Source organism: Danio aesculapii, chromosome 24, assembly GCF_903798145.1.
Source record: "Danio aesculapii chromosome 24, fDanAes4.1, whole genome shotgun sequence".
Classification (NCBI taxonomy): domain Eukaryota; kingdom Metazoa; phylum Chordata; class Actinopteri; order Cypriniformes; family Danionidae; genus Danio; species Danio aesculapii.
The window spans coordinates 20,923,647-20,946,743 of NC_079458.1; the positions used below are offsets into that span (position 1 = coordinate 20,923,647).

The following is a 23,097-nucleotide window of genomic DNA, read 5'->3' on the forward strand; positions in this document are numbered from 1 at the left end:
CCAGATGCCCAGTTGCCAAGAGGTAGGATCTACCCGCTCTCGCTTCCAGAGAATCAGGCAATGGAAGATTACATAAGGGAGGCTCTGAGTCAGGGGTACATACGTCACTCAAAATCACCAGCCGCCTCAAGCTTCTTCTTTGTGGCCAAGAAGGACGGAGGGCTGCGTCCATGCATCGACTACAGGGTCCTAAATAACGGTACAGTAAAATACCGATATCCCCTTCCTCTGGTACCAGCCGCTTTGGAACAGCTCCGAGAAGCTAAAGTCTTCACTAAATTGGACCTCCGCAGCGCGTATAATCTGATAAGAATACGTGAGGGGGACCAATGGAAGACAGCATTCGTGACCCCTACTGGCCACTATGAATATGAGGTCATGCCTTACGGTCTGGTCAACGCCCCCTCCGTATTCCAAAACTTCATTCATGAAGTCCTCCGGGAGTTTCTTCACCACTGTGTAATAGTGTACATAGATGACATCCTCATTTACTCCCGGAGTGAGGCCGAACATCGCCAACACGTTGCGGAGGTCCTACACACATTGAGAGAACATCACCTCTACCTCAAAGCGGAGAAATGCTCATTCCACCAGAAGTCGATTCATTTCTTGGGATACATCATTGACCAAACCGGTATACGTATGGATGGGAAGAAAATTGAGGCTGTTCTATCCTGGTCAGAACCCACTTCCATTAAGGAGCTCCAGAGGTTTCTTGGGTTTGCTAACTTTTATAGACGGTTTATCAAGGACTACAGCAGGATTACATCACCTCTCACTAATCTCCTCAAGGGTAAACCCAAAGGACTGGAGTGGACCAAAGAAGCAGCCGCAGCCTTCCGCCTTCTTAAGAAGGAGTTCACAAGGGCCCCACTCCTGACTCATCCTGACCCAAATCTTCCTTTCGTGGTGGAAGTGGACGCATCCACCACCGGCGTCGGGGCAGTATTATCTCAACATCATGATACACCGCCCCGACTGCATCCCTGTGCCTATTTCTCTCGGAAGTTGAGCCCGGCGGAGCAGAATTACAGCATAGGAGACAGGGAGCTTCTAGCAATCAAGCTAGCCTTGGAGGAGTGGCGTCACTGGTTGGAGGGAGCCAAACATCCGTTCCAGGTGATCACAGATCACAAAAACCTCCAATACATCAAAGAGGCCAAGAGACTATGTCCACGTCAAGCCAGATGGTCACTTTTCTTCTCACGTTTTGATTTCTCCATTTCCTATCGTCCAGGACCCAAGAATCTAAGAGCAGACGCTCTCTCTCGTTTACACGAGCATCACGATCATGAAGAACTCCCAACGAAGATTCTTCCCGAACACATCTCCATTTGTCCGATCACCTGGAACGCTCCTCCAGTCGTTGCCACTCCGGAAGCCCCTGCTCCGCCGGGATGCCCTCCTCATCGGCAGTTCATACCACCTGAACACCGGGTAGATCTGATCCACTCCTTACATACCTCGCTAGGCACTGGACATCCAGGGATCAACAATACTCTCTCGCTAGTATCCCAACGATTCTGGTGGCCAAACATGGCAAGGGATGTGAGGCAATATGTTCAGGGCTGTAAGGACTGTGCCCAATCCAAGAGCCCACGTCATCTACCCGCTGGAAAGCTCCATCCCTTGCCGATTCCGAACCGTCCCTGGTCACACCTAGGAGTGGACTTTATCACTGACCTCCCTTCGTCAGAAGGTAATACCTGTATTCTAGTCATAGTAGATAGATTCTCAAAGTTTGTCAAACTAATCCCTCTGAAAGGTCTTCCCACAGCCTTTGAAACTGCCGACAATATCTTTAATCAAGTCTTCAGGTCATTTGGTATTCCAGAAGATATTGTGTCGGACAGAGGTCCACAGTTCATCTCACGTCTATGGAAAGCCTTCTTCAAGCTCCTAGGTGTGGCCGTCAGCCTCTCTTCTGGATATCATCCCCAAACCAACGGGCAGACAGAGAGGAAGATTCAGGAGGTGGGACGGTTCCTGAGGACCTTCTGCAGTGGTCACCAGAACTCCTGGAGCCAGTATTTGGGCTGGGCAGAATATGCCCAAAATTCACTGCGGCAACCCTCCACCGGACTCACGCCATTCCAGTGCGTCCTGGGCTTCCAACCACCGCTCTTTCCCTGGGATGGCGAACCATCTGATGTCCCCGCAGTGGATCACTGGTTCCGGGAGAGCGAGAGAGTCTGGGACGAGGCTCATCAACATCTGCAGAGGGCAGTCCGTCGAAGCAAGGTAACCGCCGATAGGAGAAGGTCTGAAGAACCCAGATACACACCCGGACAAAAGGTGTGGCTATCCACCCGGGACATACGCATGCGACTGCCCTCTCGCAAGTTAAGTCCCCGATTTGTTGGTCCCTTCACCATCGTGGAACAGGTTAACCCCGTCACCTACAAACTACAATTACCCTCTCACTACCGTATTCACCCTACATTCCACGTATCACTCCTGAAACCCTATCACGATCCTGTTCTTCCCTCCACAGAGCCTGACCACGAAGAGGAACCCCCTCCTCCACTGCTCCTAGAAGAAGGAGCCGTCTACGCAGTGAAGGAGATCTTGCGTTCCCGACGTCGTGGTGGCCAGTTGGAGTACCTGGTGGACTGGGAAGGGTACGGCCCCGAAGAAAGGACATGGGTTCCCAGAGCTGATATTCTCGATCCTAGTCTCATGGTGGAGTTTCATGAGAGCCACCCTGAGTTCCCAGCGCCTAGAGGCAGAGGGAGACCACCACGGCGTCGGAGGTGTCGGCCCTCAGGAGCGGGCCCTGGGGAGGGGGGTACTGTCATGGATTGGTCAGGCTCTCACGACCCCCACTCACGAAGATCACCATCACCTGACTTCTAATGAGCACACAGCTGCATCACATTCACGAGCACCAGATAAAAGCACAGCACTCCAGTCGCTCATTGTCCGGGCTCGTCTCGACGAAAGCGGACAACTGAGCGACCACTCAGCGTAGTCATCCTCAGCTAAAACAAACGATTTACTTACCTGTTCTCTTTGTATTCCTCCTAGTCTTCCTGGTCCTCCCGAATCGTCCTGTCTTCCAGTCCTTCCAAGTCTGTGTCATCCTCTGTCAGCTGTATCTGGTGTGTGCTGTCCATCCTCGTGTATTCCTGTTACCCAGCCACGGAGGAAAAGACCCCAACATCATTCCTGATCCTCCTGGCTATCCTTCATGTGCTCCTTGTTGTCATTTAATAAACACCCTAACGTTTCCTTACCTCTGTCTCCTGTCCGCTTCATAACAATATATAGATATATATATAGATAGATTTATTTATATATATATTTCAAGACCATACTTTAGGTTTTAAAGAGTTAACATTCAGTTTTGTCATGCATGAAAGTGAAAATGAAACATCATGTCAACAAGCCCATAGACTGAGTGGATTGACATATGGATCCATGCATGACGTAAGGATTGATGTATGGATGCAAGGATGGAGATGATAGCCACTTCACTGATAGCCAGTCAGAAAAATGGTATCCAAAAAATTGTGCAGATCTTGAAAAATTAAACCAAATATTACAATGTTACTCAAAAACACACATACATGTAGTAAATCCAGAAAAACAGCATTTATAAGTGGTCTTTTTTACATAGCTTTATATTAATGCGTTTATTATTACCTAATACAAAATTATAGCAAGCCATTGAATGATTAGAACACACTAAACACTGATGACTAATGATTAATAAAAAGAACAATTTAAACTATAAAAACTTGATACTCTTTTTATATCATGACGGTTGTAAGCAGTTGTGGAAAGAGTACTGAAAAATCACTCAAGTAAAAGTACCATTACTTGCCTAAAAATGTAGTGCAAGTAGAGTAAAAGTATCTGTTGTAAATATTACTCAAAGTATGAGTAAAAAGTAGGCCTTTCAAAAGTACTGCGGATTACTCTGTGAAAAGCTGAAGCATATACATGTAATTTGTGGATGTGTGTAAACGTAACATTCTGTACTGCATTTAGTTATTGCCCAGCAGGCACACAACATCATAAGACATTAATATTAGGTTAGATTTAGGTCGTGACGTCAGGTGGCCAAATTAATTGTCTAGTCAATGTCTAAAGGACAACGTTGTTTTGATGCCCAATAACAATGTCAAATTACATTAATATTTGGTTGATTTTAGGTTGTGTTAGAAAGTAATCAAAATCCAACGTTGAGCCAACATCTTAAACCAACGTCATATTGACATCAAATACTGACATTAATTCGTCAGGTATGGCAACCAAAATTCAACGTCTGATACGCATTATAGTGGTAACTTCCACACAACTTCAAGGTGTAACGTCATTAGACGTTGATATTGGGTTGCTTTTAGATTGGCCATTGATGTTGGCCTGACGTTGAGTCCTGACGTCAACCCGATTTTCACTTCCAAACAAAATGCAACGTCCTCAAAACGCTGGGGTAAAATGTCAATCTGACGTCATTTTGATGTCTTGTGCCTGCTGGGTGTTTAAGGTCATTTCGGTCTTCATACAGTAAACATCCGTCATCTTCTCTTTAGCGACATGCATCTAAACAGTCTATGGGTCATTGCTTGTAAAGATTTTGGACATCTTGGACACTTTTAATGCTTCCAAACAGTTAGTTTATTATGATGGGATTTACCTCTTTACTTCTATGTGCGATTTGACTGGACAGAAATCACAGGGCTGATTTTTTTAATCCCCATAAACAAGAAAAAATACAAGTAGTGGAGTAAAAGTACAGATACAGCAGTAAATTACAATTCCTGAGAAAAACTACTCAATTACAGTCATTTGAGTATTTGTAATTTGTTACTTTACGCCACTGGTTGTAAGTAGTATCAATTAGTATATTTACAGCACTATTTACTAAATGTACTAAAATTGGTCACAGTATTTGTAGACTTTTAAATTTTTTTTTTTTTACAAATTTACATTTCTGTTTCCATTAAATTTTTTTTTTTACAAAAAAAGCAGTTCATAACAACAACAACAAAACTCATACTTTAATTCACAATAATTTAGCAAATTATAGCATTATAAAATGTAATTCAACAAAAGCAATGCATTCATATGTACTTTTTTTTAGTTTTATATCTGCAATATTAACAAATGGAGTAAGTTATAGTGACAGAATGAATTCAAAAAGCCATATTTATACGTTAGCATCAGAAAAAAACAGCAGTGGAAGCGGAGGTCTATTTGTATTTGTTAAATAATTAATATATGCCAAACATACATATATATAAAAATCTTACCTCAATATCATCAGTTTCCCTCTCTTCAGTCCATAAACACTGAAAAGGCACACAATAAATCAGCACCATATTAACAGTTCACAAAGCATAGCACATCTGTGAACTCATACACAAACTAACAAAAAAAAAAAACACAAGCAAATAAAGTGTTCGGGCTTGGCTCACTTTAGTTTGTCTACTTCTTTCCCTGACCTATTGGAGACCATTTGTCCAAGCTAACTTGGTCTGATTAATGGACTTTGGACCTTGGTTGTTCTTCTGGGGAGGAGACACTGTCCTTGCTGATACGTGTTCAGATTCAGGTTCAGGAGCTGTATTTAAGCAATCCCGCTAATCATAAACATAAGCTAATCATTAACTGTACCTGCAGAGTGCCGCACAGCTGAGCAGACCATGTGATACTACAGCAATGCACCACTTCAGATCAAATGTCATCCAATAAAATATATTCTGCCTTGATCAAACCAGAGCTATGAAATGTATTATTAAGTTGGCTTTGATCCACCACAAAGCCATATTTGACGCTGTGGTTGCGTCGTCAGATACAAGGGTCACCCCTGTGAGGAACAAATGACGCAAAGCACAAAAGTTCACGCTTCAACAAAAATCTCTCTCTGTTGTGATTTATGACTTCCGGATATAAGGTCAAGGACAATCAATTAACTGGTCTGTTCCAGTTATTAAGTGTTTGGAATAAGATTACGGAGTTATTATTTTAACTTTATGGCCGCAATTGATGTGACATCTACAATTTGATGTCTGTCTTGTACTTTTGGAGATATCAAAATTGAGCTGAAAAAAAGTGCTTGTCCAGTCTTGCTGCTTATTATCAGTCAGACTTCATCAGACAACAACAAGAACAGTTGATCAATAATGTCTTGAGGAAAAGACAAACAAATCACGCATAATAGCGCTAAGCAAATTTTGGAAAGCAGATATACACTCACCGACCACTTTATTAGGTACACCTGTCCAGCTGCTTGTTAACGCAAATTTTTAAATCAGCCAATCACATGGCAGCAACTCAATGCATTTAGGCAAGTAGACATGGTCAAGACAATCTGCTGTAGTTCAAACAGAGCATCAGAATGGGGAAGAAAGGTGATTTAAGAGACTGACGATCTGGTCTAAGTATTTCAGAAACTGCTGCTCTACTGGGGTTTTCACACACAACCATCTCTAGGCTTTACAGAGAATGGTCAGAAAATATCCAGTGAGCGACAGTTCTGTGGTCACAAATGCCTTGTTGATGCCAGAGGTCAGAGGAGAATGGCCAGACTGGTTTGAGCTGACAGAAAGGCAACAGTAACTCAAATAACCACTCGTTACAACTGAGGTATGCAGATGAGCAAGCACAACACGTTGAACCTTGGAGTGGATGGACTACAGCAGCAGAAGACCACACCAGGTGCCACTCCTGTCAGCTAAGAACAGGAAACTGGGTCTACAATTAACACAGGCTCTTTATTTTCTTTATTTCTTTATTTCTGCTGCGACATTCGGATGGTAGGCTCAGAATTTGGTGTCAATAACATAAAAGCATGGATCCATCCTGCCTTGTATCAACGGTTCAGGCTGCTGGTGGTATAATGGTGTGGGGAATATTTTCTCGGCATACTTTGGGCCCATTAGTACCAATTGAGCATTGTGTCAATGCCACAGCCTACCTGAGTATTGTTGCTGACCATGTCCATCTCTTTATAACCACAGTGTACCCATCTTCTGATGGCTACTTCCAACGGTTTCTTAAACATGACAAAGCGTTCACTGTACTCAAATGGCCTCCACAGTCACCAGAGCTCAATCTAATAGAGCACCTTTGGGATGTGGTGGAACGAGAGATTCGCATCATGGATGTGCAGCCGAAAAAAATCTGCAGCAACTGCGTAATGCTATCATGTTAATTGGACCAAAATCTCTGAGGAATATTTCCAGTACCTTTTTGAATCTATGCCACAGAGGATTAAGGCAGTTCTGAGGGCAAAAGGATGCTGGTACTAGTAAGGTGTACCTAATAAAGCGTCCGGTGAGTGTATACACAAAGAGTAGCATTTACTTTAAACTTACAGTCTAAAGCAATAGTTTGTTGTTCCTGAAGCAATTGAACTAGTCTGGAATAATAGATCTAGATAACACAACTGTAGCCTAGCTCGTGCACCAAGTATATTAGCATTAATCAGTTTACAATTAGCCTTGATTATTTGACAAACGTGTATTTAGTTATTTAAACATTCATAAATTCAAACATTGGGTTTACTTTGGCAAAAAGATGGAAAATGTAACTTGATTAAGTTAAAAGTGATCCCGCCAGACCCAGAGATCAGATGAGTGGATTTAAAAATGGTAAAATGAGTCTTATTCCAAAAAGTTGGGGTGTTCATTTAAAGCCCAAAGTATACTTACAATATGCACAAAGTACTATTCTTTTTACAAAATCTTTGTTATTAGCACTGTACACTGACCATTCTGTATACATAAAAAGTGCTTAGGAATGTCTTACCTGCAAGTTAACATCATTGCCATTGACTGCTGGCTTCAGACAAGGGCTTGAGCACTGCTGGGGAATTTGAGAGTAGTGATCATTTAATCCATTTTGATGGCCCTTCATAGGTTCACAGTATTTTTCCTCAGATGAGGACACAGCCATCTGTACATAGTCACTTATGAGGGCTGTGGTTTTGCTAGGAGGCTCCAGAGAGTCATCCAGGTCAGAGATAAAGACTGTGGGACAGGAGGGAGCAGGGTGTAAAATTGGAATAGTTTGGCAAGTACTGTCCTGCTGGGTTTTGGTGGGAACAGGAGAAGGCCTCCGTTGGCGCCCGCTAGTGGGGACACAAGGAGTTCTGCGGGAGTAGTCATCATGTAGCTGACTAAGGGGTGACACTGGCACTCTGGGGGAAGGGCTTGCTATGTTTTTGCGCTTGACTGTCAGGTCAGTTAAACTACCGACAAGCTTTTGCAAATGTCCTTGTGTTCTCATGGGGCTTTGATGACTACCTAAAACATGTTCCTGCAAGTCAACTGATGAGGAACTGGAGGTCCTCTGAAGCATTACAGTGCTGGAAAATTCTGGGTTTTGTGGCTCAGCTGAGGCAACTTTGCGTCTAAAATGACTCTTAAAAACGTGGAGATTATCTGCACTTTTGCTTAGTCTTTTGAGAACCTTGACATTTCCTTGAGTGTCTTGGTTATTGCAAGGTTCAGTGGATTCCACAGTGTTGATGGGGTCTGGCTCAGTAGTAGACAGGCTCTGTTTCTTGACCATGTCAAGCATTGAGATCCGTCCTGCCCCATAAGCCTTGCGGATACTCTGAGAAAAGTGTGAATTCCTCTGAAACCCACACACCTCCTCACAATCATCCTCATCGGAAACCGAAGATGTCTTTCTGGTTCGAGATGTCCCATTTAACACCTTGTCAGTTTCGTGGGTTTGACTGATGGAAATCTCTCGTTTGGTTACCAAAAAACTACCACTATCTTCAATCACAGAGGACAAGTTTCTCTCTTGACTGGCTCCCATGGCATTGCTCCTGTTCTGGATTCCTTGGAGCACAGAAGTCCGCAGTTTTTTAAAAGAACCCATGACACGAAAGCCAGCCAATCCAGACCAAGCCTGTGGTGTGACAGGTGGACCTCTGTGTGAGGCACCATCCTCAGATTTTGCCTGTGTGGGAAACAGACGAACAGTCCTTGATGGGTATAGCTTGGCCTGGCCATCGGCAATTACAGAAACAGACTGGGCATGAGAATTCAGTTGATTTAGCTGGTTCTCTTCATAGCAAGGCTCGGATAAGACCGGTTGCACATGGACTCTACAACCAGACCTCAGACTTGGATTCATCAGTTGGTCCTCTGTGAAAGGGTCACTTTGTGGGTCATTGCTATGAGAGGAACCCTGCAGGTCTGACGAAGCTGCCTGTAGAACAAGATTAAAGAAGGTTATTAATGATTGAGCTGATAAAATCAGTATTTGGAACAAAGAACACTAGAGCATGTGATCAGAAGTGAGACAATAAATGACTCACAGAAACTGTTTTGTCACAGGAGAGATTTTAACTTCACACTTCAATGACAAAATACAGCACCAATGTGATAACCATAACCTTGATCAGCTACATTATGAAATCATTTCCTTATATTACCTGTCTGATGACTTGACCTATGATACACAAAAAAAATCAGCACAGGTAATTCAGTGTACTTGTTCACCCACAGGTGTAAATTAAGCTTTAGCACTCCAGCCAAAAAATGAACAATGTCTTTATCTGGCATATTGACAGATGACTGACAGTGTCTGTGAGCAGCATGACAGCTTTGCTCACAAGTAGGTTACACAAAGTGCTGTAAAATTTCCTGTAAACGATTTAGGCTAAACATTTTTTTTTATTCCTGAGAAAGAAAGGCCCCTCTACCACTGGGTGGACGTTGTTGCCTGGTGCGATGTTTGCCATCATGAAAGGCTTTTGTAAGCATGACTAAGCAATGAAAACCTCTAATCCATTGTGATTAATGCAATAAATTGCCCAGGATTTTTAGCTATATTCTGAGTGAGGAGGTAGGGGTCCTCCTTTGGATGTTGAGATGTTAAACCTATTTTTTGAAGAGTATGAAAGCGATATGTTGATCAGACTCAGATTCAACTTTATTATCCCATTTAGGGAAACTAAAATTACAGCAAGGTGCTGTAACACAGGCGAAGTTCCATGTACACATTAACAAGATATTACCACACAACATACAATACATCATTTTTAGGTGCATCTCCCTCCCTGCTGGACTCATTTAATGATCTAATGGCCACCATTATAAAATAATTTCTAATTCTATTTGTCCTGCAAATAGAAACTTTAAAACAACGTCCTGATGGCAGCAGCTGAAACACAGAGTACAATGGGTGATCCAGGGTGCATAGGATACCCTGAGCTCTCTTTAAAACATAATAATGGTAAATTACCATTGGACCATTTTGGTTAAAACCGATGATCTTGCCTGCCACCTTCACAAGGCTTGTCAACCTGTTCTTATTTGACAATCTCAGATTACCGTACCAAGCTACAATGCAGAAAGACAAAATGGATTCAATAAATTGTTTATAAAACAGGTATCATCATAGAGGTACAAACCTAAAATCATCTAAGTTTCCCCAGAAACTTAAATGTTACTGTTATATGTGACTTATATGTCTTTGTTGAACTTTTTTCTATAGACACACTGGCTGTTTGTTTGAAATGTCAACATATTGTCAATAACGACCCCTAGATATTTATGTGTCAACAATTTCAATGTCCAAACCCTTAATATTTGTTATGCTGGGGGTAGGAGAGGCCTTCCTGTAATAATCACCATGTCTTTTGATTTATTTACATTCAACTGGAGAGAAAATCTATCACACCAGGAGGTAAATTCTTCCACAACAGGGTCATTTCCCAAAATCCTCATCGTGGAGGACACTCATAATCACTGAATCGTCAGCATATTTGATCATATTTTTTTTAGCAGTGATCACAAATAAAATGCACCAATTTAATACCAATATTATCACAGGAAAAGTTATTGTTACAATGCAGGTTAAATGTAATCTGGTTTTACCTCCCTGAACTTATTCACAAATCTCCAATCAATTGTTTTGGACCTGTGACATTATATAGATTATGACCTCTTTTCTGTTCTGAGTGTACTAGTTATACTCAAGTTACATCATGTCCAGTATATACAACGGGGATGAAAACTTTAATTTAATGTTTCTTTCAAGTAAAAAAAAAAAAAAAAAGCAATTGAACTAATGCTTGTTTAACCAGCAGGATGAATTTTTGATTATCGTTTTCAGACATATACATTACATAATTTAAAACCCATTTCTGTGACATTTTGAAAATAAATGCTACTTGGCTAGAAATGTTGTTATCTAGATGCAAATATTCATACATTAACTAAGACAGAACTTTAAATATTTCCTTTGACCACCGTATACAGATTAGCCACACGTACCTCTACACCAGAGGTGCGCAATGTATGGGCCAGCAAATCACTGCAAAGGCAAGAGCAGCTCGACTAGTGTATTCAGCATTGAACTCCATTGTGTTATAAATGAGATTGTTTATGTTTTTACTATAAAAAGTTAAACTATAAAACATTAAAAAAAGATACTGCATTATTATTTAACATGCTTTAAAGCAACGTTTTCTAGTTATTTTTAAATAATATGCAAGTAAATTATGAATTACCCATGATAGATTTAATGTAATACGGTTTGGTATATTTAACTTCGACCCACAGCCCTCAATCAAGTTTGGTTTTTGGCCCTTTATAAGAAAAAGTTTGGGTGCCCCTGCTTTAGGCCTTTAGTCTACCATAGCTTGATTCTAGCTCAATTTTTAACACTGATCATTATCACTTCAACTCCAGCTACCCATAAACATTCAGTGCCATCGAGGCATGAGGAAGAAGCTGCTACCTGACTTTTTTGTTTACTAGAGCTTTAAAAGAATGTAATTAACTCATCTTTCAAGTCAGTCCTTAGTCTACTCACACGTCTGGTGTCTCCGAGTTTAAAACGAGAGCTTCTATCCAACTCCTCTTCCTCTGTGTTATCGCTGTTGCAGAGGGAGAATTAATTAAGAGCCCAAACAGCCTCTGTACAGTTACCATCTGGAGTCAGGCTCAAACTGAACTCCCTAAACAAGCGCTCATAAACATAAACAGCAGCATGCCTCCAGAAGCCGCTAATACACCCAAACACACCTTAGACTAATATGCACTGATGCACGGATACTAAACTTTGACTCAACATTCTTGAAGCCATGCACGCCTTTATGATGTAAACAGCAATTGAAAAGTCATTCTTATTTTCAGACTAAAGGCAGAGGATGGAGAATTCATGCTACTAGATAAACAATTCCCTGTGCCAGAACCTATATATAATTGGTTTTAACAGAAGGAAGAATCTTTTTATACATTAGGGCAAGATGTACTCAACTGAAAATAAAATAGAGAAAAATAATTGTCTTAAAATCTCAATGATTGATTAAAAAAGGATCTTTACGGGCTCCTAGTGGTTTTCCAACAAATTAATGAGAAGATTAGACAGAGAAATGCTTATATTATATTATATTATATTATATTATATTATATTATATTATATTATATTATATTATATTATATTATATTATATTATATTATATTATATTATATTATATTATATTAAATATTTATTGCCATATCAGCAATTTATGGCTATTTCCTAGCAAGATCAATATAGATTAAAACATATTACATTATAATAACTCGTAATTCATAAATCAACAAGCGGACAAATTTTACATTAAAACCATTTCATATGATTTTTCACTTCGATAAATGGGGCAGCGCAGTGGGTAGCACTGTCGCCTCACAGCAAGAAGGTTGAGTCCCGGCTGGGTCAGTTGGCATTTCTGTGTGGAGATTGCATGTTCTCCCCGTCTTCGCGTGGGTTTCCTTCAGGTGCTCCGGTTTCCCCCACAAGTCCAACGACATTGGCTATAGGTGAATTGGGTAAGCTAAATAGTCTGTAGTGTATGTGTGTGAATGGGAGTATTGGTGTTTCCCAGTGAAACGCAAAAAAACATATGCAGGATGAGTTGGCGGTTCATTCTGCTGTGGCGACCCCTGATTAATAAAGGGACTAATCCGAAAAGAAAATGAATAAAGAAATGAGTATTATCTTAAAAGCTCCAAGACTGATTTTCAAAAAAGGATCTTTAAGGGTTCCTAATGTTTATCCACCAAATTAACGAGGAGATTCAACAGACAAATGTTTGCTTATTTATGAGCAACTTATGGCTATTTCCTAGCAATATCAATATAGCTAAAAATATTACGCAATAATAACAAATTTCTAAATATCAATAAGAGGCAAAACTTTCTAATTTTACAGTTAAAACATTAAATATGACTTATTTTACTTTGATATATGATAAATAGCTTAAACGTCTTCATAAAGGAGCATATAAAGTCCTCGTCTAGTAGTCTTAAATATTTTACATACTAACAAAATGTGTTTTATGTGAAGAAGGCTTGACAGCGATTGACAAATACTCTTTATAATAATCTTTAAACAATTTATTTATTTATATATTTAAACAAATAAGCTTTAACAAAATGTATTATAAATAAAATAATTATCTTGTTTTCATCTATACTAAAATTCATTCCCATTAAATATTACAATTGTAATATGTATTTTTCTGTATATTGTATGTATTAGGCAGAGGGCATTATTAGACACACTATTGTCTATTTTTGTGCAGTTCTACAAACTAGTACAAACCTATAGCTTTAAAAAAAAACAACAAAAAAATACAAATTTTATGTTGCAGTCATGTTTTTTTTATATTATATTTTTATATTGACCATAAAGCAACACAGAGCAATACAAAAAGCAACAACAACTATAAAGATAGAAAAGAAAAGGCAAAGAAAACAAAAAAAATAGGCAAAAGACAGAAAAAAAAAAAGATTTTAAAACCATTGTTACATCAGTTCCTCCAGTTTTATACATAGGTTAACAATGTTACACATATATTTCAAGGCCAGTGGGCACAGGCAATATGGTGATCTTGCAAACAATGACAGGGTGATACCTTTAAACTGTTATACTTGACATTTGACAGATCATTAAAAAAGGGTTTCCAGGTGGCTTCAAAGCCACTAAAAAGTCTCTCTAAATGTAAATTCTGAAAGCCTGGATTTAAAAAGTGGTTTTGATGTCTTCTTTTCATAGACAAAGAATAATTTTTTTTAGCTATCACCATTCCATATTGGACAGCTTTTTTAATTTGATGACTGAAGTGAGTCAGACCAACCAAAAACAGCGATTGCTCGATCAGGGGCAAAAGAATACGGACTCCAAAACTTAAAAGGTTTTGGGCATGACCAAAAAAAATGCCCCAAGGAGCCTTCCGCAGATTCACATTTATTACAGTTGGATGAGATGGAGGCGTAGGATTTGTTAAACTTAACTCTAGAATAATGAAGCCGATGTACAACTTAATATTGAATTTGTTGGTGTTTGCAGTCATATTTTAATGAAATAAATTAAATAAAATAGCCTCCCCAAAATTTAAAGTTATCATTTACTCATGCTCATTTTGACCAAAATTGGTTTTGAAATCAAATAGAAAACAGAAATATCAAAATATCTTCAAGACTTCTGTTTTCCACAGAAAAAAAAGTCATACTGGTTTAAAATCATGATGGTGAGTATTAACAATGACTTTTTTAGCAGTCTCATTAAATGAAGGCGTTATCTGTGAAAGATGACATTGTACTCCACAAATAAATCCACATAAGCTCAAAATTAGGCTTTCTGACTAAGGAAATTCCTAAGAATAACCGACCACACCAGTTTTTACAATCTGTCCATCAAGCCAAGCAAGTCTTACCATGCTGTCACTTCACTGTGGAATGAAGCCTACGCTTTCTTTATTTAACTACTTAGAAGACTGACTCCAACAATCTGCTTTCATTTTGGCAGCACCACCCTTCAGCAATCCAGACTTTCTGCTTTATTTATATCCTTATTATATTAATATACTAAGTTTAGAGAGATCTCAGTTCACTCACCCATTGACGATCCCTCCACTGGCTGAAAAGGAGTCGAATGGACAAAATGTTCAAGGGTACTAGCTTTCCTCATCCCTCTAAACAAGACTGCACTTGCTCAAACCCACATATGTTATCAGCAGCACCCCTCTCTCCCAGTCCTAATCTGATTATGAAGCTTTATCAGTCTGGACTAGCATCAGTATATCTGCATACTGTCAAACACACACACACACACACATACACACACATATAAAAGACATGCTGTGCGTGTGTAGAGAGAACAACCCGTTGACTGCAGCAATAACCTCTTAAATCAATCTGGTAGGGTTGGTGTGTGGAAGAAAGCACACCGGAGACTGAAGAGATTTATTATTTTTGTTTGGTTACTGATACCACCGACCATATTACAACCCAGTTCTCCTTTTTGTCAGTGAGAACAAGAAGCCCAGTTTGGAGGCAGACACACCCTGCCGCCTTTAAGGGACACATCAAGTAATGCTACATTTGACACCCTATTCATCTCAGCTGTCTCATGACCCGCATTTGTTTGCTCCAAGTCCACTGGTGAGAACGTGTAAAGGAAGAGAGTATGTCCAAAAAAACTGGTAAGCTTTAGGGAAAGGTCAGAACTTTCACTGTGCATGTGAAACCTGATTGGGCTTATGTAAACTGCATTTAAAGAGACAGAAAACTATTGAAATGTGTGAGATTATTAGACTATATCTCATGGATAAAGGTATAATGTATATCTATGACATTTTGGAAAATATATGAAAAAGTTTAGTTAAGTAATCCAATAAAGAGCCAGATCAGTCTCAAAAATAATACATGTACATTTACAATATAAAATTCATACATCCACAACACACGATTAAAAAATCCAATTTGTTAGTTCAAACTCGATTCAAAAACACACAAATCCATTTCGTTAGTTTAAAACATGATTCAAAAATACACAAATCCAATTCGTTAGTTCAAAACAAGATTCAAAAATACACAAATCCAATTCGTAAATTTAAAACACGATTCAAAAATACACAAATACAATTAGTATGGCAAAAAATATTTATGATTTTTACTTGCAACACAAAATTTGTGAATTCACATTCATGAATTGTGTTTTGAATTTATAAATTCAATTTAGTAAACGTGAATTATGCTGTGCATGTATGAACTTTATTTTGTAAATGTATTATTTTTTAGCCTGATCTGGCTCCATAATCCAATAATTAGAAAAAAAAAGTCTAATGTCAGCCTTTCATACAATATATAAAGGTTTGTTTATCTTATATTCTCTACATTCCTCTCTGTCTAACATATGGACATGTCTGCACAACTTTAAAACTATACTTAGCCATGGATGAACAAGTTAGGCCTTGTTTCCATGCCAAATGATTACCGGAAAAGCATTAACATTTCCATTTCCGTATTCTTATGCTTTAAAATGTCTTGTGACCAGTTGTGTCCATATTTCTTTAGGGACCCTTTCGTCTTATTTCATCACATGCTCACTGGAGTGTTCAGTGCAATGCCTGAGAACTGAATAGAGAGAGGTGGTAAATTAAGTTTACAAAAAATATTTAAACCAACAAAACCACATGAATATATTTTGGAAAAAGAAAAAAAGCTAACGGTTCTAAAATTTTGAACTTGTCCACTTTCAGTTGTTTCTACAGTAATCAAAAAATCTATTTGATCACATTGCTTTTGAAGCATAAACAATCATGTGGTTGAATGCTTTTAAATGGGCAGCTTATTAACTTAATGATCATAATGGGTGATATGTGATAAAGAGCACTAAAACAAGTTATTGAGGCTTCACTGCTTAATGCCAAAACTGAATTCTGGATTTCTATCGATGTAACAATAGTTTGCTTTCTTCCTTTGCATATATATTTCAACTTAAATTGTATGTAATGTCATTTAAAATGATAGGAGCACATCTGAAAATAGTGGGCTGCTTTAGGGAACTGCATAATCCAGTTGATAATATAGCTGGCAAAATATGAAACGTATAGTTTGAAACCGTTTGTGCCATCAGATGCTCTGATAGACACAGATATGCTACTGCATTTCCATTTTGCTGTAAGGGATGCATGTGCTTTCTGTATCAAGCTTTTCCTAAACTTCAGTGTAAAGGAGCATGTGCTAAACAGCAGGTGCAAAATATTGCTAAAATATTTATTTTTAGACATTTTTTTATTATGATGCACTTGTTTATTAGCAATAGCCATGTGTTGTAATAAGGCAATTAAAATAGTTTTGTGAATTTAACTTCCGCTTTAAAAAGGCATTATTTTGGTTTTTAGATTGCAATGCAAGTGGCCATTCACACAGAATCTAAAAACACAGGATGTAACACTAAAAAAGGATTTTTTACAAAAACGCTTTCTCCGCCACCCTGCCATTAAACAAAACAGCCATCATACCAACTTGCTATTGTAAACAGCAATAGTTCATAATGCTTGACCCATAGAGTTCTTTGTGATTGGTCAACTGATTTGGAACTGACACCGAGTACGTTTACATGGACATCTGCATGGAATAATCTGATTTTAATACGATTAGGACAATACTCTGATTAAGAGCCTATGTAAACAGCGTTTTTGATTACCTTAATCCGACTAAAGTCATAATCGAATTAAACAGAAATGAAATTAAGACATGTGGAGTATGCCTATTTTAGTCGCGTTATTGAAGTGCAGTACAGACATGTAAACACTGCAATCAAACTACACAGCAAAATCACGGGTGTAAAATTTACAGGGACGGTGTAAAATTAACAGTGTTGACATTTTTTTAACACTGCATGGTAATAAAACAACATTGCTGTTGTATTTGTAAGACAGTGTCAGGGTGAAATTTAAGTGTTTTTTTGAATTACACCCAAAGTGATGTAAAAGGCCACGCCTCCACTTAACGCTAGGCCAACAGTCTGTGTCCGCCATTTTCTTCTACTCGAGGCCGAAGACAAAGGTGAAGAAAAAGCAGGTAAATCACATTCTTACACGAAATAACTTAGCAAAATAAAACTTTAAGTCTAATGAGCCCAACGTGAGTAGATGTCGTGAACACCTTTGATCAATTTGTTCCTTTGTAAAGATAAATCCGAGACATGCGTGTACTAATTTGATACCTCGGATATTATTTGCTCTATTTAAAATTAAAGTTAGGTTACCAACGTGAATTAATTATGTGCCCATGATTTACATAAAATATAGGAGTGGATTAATAATTTGTGAATTCATAAAACAAATTCCTAAATTGTGGCCACTTCAGTTAGGTATCCCTCTTTAACTTACATGTTAAAAGTACACAGTTGTTCATGAGGATAACACGGAAATTATTGTTTTTAACAGTAAAAAAACACTTAAGTCTATAAAAGGATGAAACATCGTGGTTACCGGGAGAATTTACTGGGGTTAGAGGCCTAATAGGCGGATGAATTCATGACGCACCCTTAAGCACACCTAGAAGTACCAGGGCCGCGTGTAGGCGCCATCTCACACGTTGTTTTTGAAGATGAAGCGCGAACAGGCATTTCCCAACTGGTGGGTGACCAGAATTATACTGTTCAGCTAGTCGCTAGGTGAGTTCCCGGTTTTAAAATCTTCCCTCGTCGAACCGTGTTTAAGGTGTTTATTTGGCGATGCTTATTGTTTTATTGTCTGTGAAAACTAGGGGTGTAACGGTTAATCCGTGACCCGTACGGAATACAACCGCAACGCACGCGACCCGCGGATTAATAACTTTTTTGAATCCATAGGTTAATCCAACATAGAACAACTGCAGAGAGATTGCCTCCTGCATCATTCAAATCACGTGTACGAAAGCATTTTGCCTTCCCTGTAAAATATAATGATGACGGAAAAAGTTGTGGTGGGACCTACCTAAATGCATTCTTAGGCTATTAATTAAAGGTGTTTTTTGTCACTGTTCGTTTAGTCTGCATTAATGCACCCAGTGTAAAGCTGCACAATAAAACATTAAAAGATCGTGATCTCAATTCAAACCCGCGCATCATCAATGATGATTTTAATATGTTTATTGGTCGTTCAGATCTGCGTTTGATCGAGAGAGATTCAGTTTTTACACCTTTTCAGGTCGTTACAAACAATTAAATAACACAGAGGTACTGGGAGAACAGTTTGTAGTTTAGATATAAACACTGATTTTATATGCACAGTTTGACTGTAATTATCCTAATAGTGAGAGTGTTTTATTCCGAAGAAATGCTGGTTCAAGTGGAGTGTAAAGGGAACCCGAAATGGATCCGAATACCAGTGAAAAATGACTGTTTTGACTTTTGTGAATTCATTAAAGAAGGTAATTTTTTTAAAATGTAGAGTAATTTTAAGTTTATTATTATTATTACAGTATTATTTTCTTTGAAATTATAATTATTCATATTAAGAAGTCATATATTTATCCAATAAACATTTAGTGTATTATAAATCTACTTGATTCTGAATAATATTGATCACACTTTTTTTGAATATAGTAATGTTAACAAATCTTTGTACAGTATTTTTCTGTACATTTGACTTTATTCTATCCTACTGATCGGAATAGTTATTTATTTAAATATATTGTATTTGTTTTTTATGTATTACTTGTATCAAATTATTAAATTGTTATATCAGTATGTTTGAACATGTAATCTAATTGTATTTTCTACTTCTAAGCTTCAGCAAAGTTCAACTTGCCACATGGAGGCAATGTGGTTCTTAAAGACTCTGCAGGAGTTGATGTTGATGCTGATATTTTTGATGAGCTTGTGAGAGCATCTAAGGTGTCCTTCAAAATTTTGGATTGTGATACAGCAGGTAAGAAACTCATAACCTATTGCCATGTTAAAAATGTATGATCTAGTTTGCACTATCAAGCATCTTTCTTCATAATACATGATGCTAGCATCTGTTTTATAATGTTTATGCTGTCTTGTGTGCTGAATGTGTTTCTAAGATAATGTTCCACAAGCTGAGACTTATTTCTCTGATCTGTCGTGCCCCGAGTCTTCATTTTCATCAGAATCAGAAGGTTTCGATTCCACAAAGATCCCGCATTTCTGCAAAAAGCGATTCTTTGAAGAACCTTCTGATTGCAATGCATCAAGAGATGTGAGTTATTTTTCCTGTCTTGCTCAAGTTTTATACTTGAATGATATTATTGATGCAGTCAAATTATCTTACCAACATTAGTATATCAAAGACTGGTTAATTTGCATTCATCCTGTTTAGAAATGTATATTTATTTATTTATACAGCTAGTTCATGCAGCGCTGCACTCAAAACCAGGAGGCTCTGATGTATTGAAGGAGTATGAACAAACAAAGAGTCTGTCTGACAAGACACGAAGAAAGCTGGTAAACATCCTTGTGGCTGATATGGTAGAGACCCATGGGTAAGTGACCCCTGAATAAAAGTCTATGTTGCACTGGTATTTTAACAGTTACATTTACTTTGCATCTTCTTTTTTTCATGCTGTGGTGTAGGAGGATTCCACCAGTCAGTATCCGTGTAAGCTATGCTCTTGGAATAATTACTCTGTTCCCTAATTTGAAGGATAAATTCTCACCGACTGGTTAAGTAAATACAGTACATGGACCATACACTCTCTCTTTATTTCAGCACATATCTGATGTCATTCAAATTATTTATTATACTGAGATACGTTTAAGTGTAGTTATTCTAATGTTGGCATTATCTGCACATTTTCTTCTAGAAAAATCTGCATTATTTTATGGAAGTATTTTAAACCTTGTCAAATGTGTCAAGTTTAGAATACTGTCATTGGTAACGGTGTCATAAAATAATTATAAATATTTTATAGTTTCGATAGTGCATTGATTGTTATGCACAGAAATTCTGTAAACAATATAATATTCTGCAAAATTGTGTCCATGTGATACTGCCTGGGCCTGAGACATTGATGACTTATAGATGCTAAATGTTTAACAGGAACAGTTCTACGATCCACGCAGTGGCCAGGGTTACATTGCCTACAGACTGAAAACTGTTCAGCGCAACTCTGTAAATAACTTGAGGGGAGCATCAAATGTTGTTTACCAAGATGGTCCTAAGACTTTGCGTGAGACCTCCTCAACAACTGAGCAGCTGTCCGGTGATGAATGCACAGAAGCTGTATCCATGATGAAGCATTCAACGGATGCACAAGTTATTAAGGATAAAATGAAGACAACATTCAAGTACAGACAGAATTTGATGCATGATCCAGACAAATCTTCACTCATCCTTGACTACTTTCCCCGATTTTTGGATACAACAGGCTTGGTGAGAAATATAATTTTTTTTAATGTAAATTTAATATTTAATTGAAAAGTTTGTTATTGACTTGATTTCTCTGTGTGATAGATTGACCAAGACTTTACTATGCTTTTTGGAGATGACATTTCAAGCAAATTTATTGCAAAATGGCCAACATTCTACAAGCCAAGAATAATTGCTGACTGCAAAAACCTGCATCATGGTGCACATGTGGATGACCTTTTGTCTGCTCTGGAGGAGTCTGATTATGGTAAGTATAAATGTTGTTGTTTTTTGTTAAGCTGGTATAAGGTTTAACTGAATGCTCTATCCTTCTAGGATGGGACACTGATGTGGCTGCTATTCTCCTGCTCCTTCATCTCTTGCCTCCAACTGTGAAAGGAAGGAAGACTGGGAAAATCAGTGCTACAGAAGCAGCTGATCATGTTGTAAAGTTCATGAAGGTAAAATAAAGTTCTTGTTAGATTTACTCATTTAGTCTTGACAGCAGTTGGCGCAATGTGTGTATCTGCATAGTCATCATATACAGGTTTTAAAATATAGAACAGAGCAGAAAGCTTTAAATTTCTTTACATCTCACATTAAAATCTTACTACATCTACAATTTAAGTGCAAAATAATGTTTTCATAAATGCATTACAATAAGATTTCCTTTGTTATAGATGCTATTTAAATACACTGAACAATACTTGCACTGCATTTATTAATTTTGGTGAATGTACATTATAAAATATATGTACATTGAAAAAAATATGTTTGTGTTCATTGCTTATATGTCACACACTTGAGGATGAGACTTTTATTTGTGAATTTGAGCATGAAAAATCTGTCAGTTGTTAAATAAAAGAAACGCTGTTTAAAATCTTTCATCATGTCTCATCAGGTGGGGACAAGCATCAAGGCATTTCTTGAGCGAGCTGGATCTACACAGCCCTTCCTCCTTTGTGTTGGAGAAAAGAGGAGTAGCATTCAGAAGTTTTACGTCATCCTGGACCAGAAGGCCATTCCCTGCATGGTGCAGATAGCTGTTGCAGCCTTTGATGAACTCTTTAAGGCACACTTTGTCTTTGCTGTATCGTATGATGAGGCCTTGTGCAACTTCTACACGTTCATTCAAACAACGGTGTATGGAATTGATGTGGGCACTGCCAAGGAAAGTCCAAGGGTCAAGGAAATCCGTGTGAGAATTCACAATACTGAGGTTTGACTCCCTCTTCCCCCCAGCATCTTGCTCAAATGTTTTCATGCTTTTGTTGCAAGGTACACCACAGAAGTTGTTCAAGTTTGTTTCAGCATCTGAAGTTTCATCATGGTTTGTATCCAGGGCGTTCATTAAGGTTGAAATGTGGTGAACATGGATGTTCATCTGTTTTTTATACGTATTATGGGTTCAAGAAACATATTTTGGGAGTGCACAGAGACTGTGTAGCCTCAGGTACTACTGAGAATGTTGGCAGTTGTATCAGGGTTCCTGTTTCTGAGACCCTAAGTGAGGATCTTCCAGTCACTTTTCAGGCTCCTGTTGAAAATCGGAAACTAACTGATATGTGTAGTGCTATTGTTGCTCAAGTACAAGCAGCTGGAGTCTCTGAAAATACTGTTCAATGTTTAGTTGGTTCAATGGAAGAACTTGTAAGTGATGTTCACACTCAAGCAAGAGACTCTGTTTTAAAATGTCTTTCATTAGAGGTACCTGGGAAAACCCTAGGCAAAGTTAAAGAGTGTTTTCAACAGCTAGAAAATCCATTCTCTTACCTTAACACTGAAACAAAGAGGCAGAGACACTTTGAGAGAAAATGGAAAATTGTTGAACCGGTAGAATATGTTCTTGGCGTGCGCTATGATGTGCGCAAAGATAAAACTACAGGATTATACAGTCAAGCTCCTGTCAATGACAAATTTGTGTATGTGCCCATTTTAGGAACTCTTGAGTCTATGTTTACGAATTCTGAACTTTGCCACTTTTTCCA

General features: G+C 38.3%; 1 protein-coding gene and 1 long non-coding RNA gene across 4 annotated transcripts in view; one reads left to right on the top strand and one right to left on the bottom strand.

Moving 5' to 3' along the window:
* The window catches only part of spata13 (spermatogenesis associated 13), a 50,748-nt gene that overhangs the window by 19,746 nt on the left and 7,905 nt on the right, over window positions 1-23,097 (bottom strand). The window contains exons 1-3 of one of the 3 annotated variants that reach the window (XM_056450217.1): window positions 14,859-14,942; window positions 7,759-9,174; window positions 5,259-5,297 (exon numbers count right to left, since the gene is read on the bottom strand). In XM_056450217.1, coding sequence (XP_056306192.1) covers window positions 5,259-5,297; window positions 7,759-9,099 — 1,380 coding nt within the window. In that variant the 5' untranslated portion in view covers window positions 9,100-9,174; window positions 14,859-14,942. Of the gene's footprint in view, window positions 1-5,258; window positions 5,298-7,758; window positions 9,175-11,787; window positions 11,924-14,858; window positions 14,943-23,097 lie in introns of those variants that run through there. The other 2 variants (XM_056450216.1, XM_056450215.1) reach the window with 2 other exon arrangements.
* Window positions 19,911-20,421, top strand: LOC130218147 (uncharacterized). The gene is made up of 3 exons (XR_008835922.1): window positions 19,911-19,960; window positions 20,107-20,243; window positions 20,335-20,421. It is a non-coding gene; the product is annotated as an uncharacterized LOC130218147 (long non-coding RNA).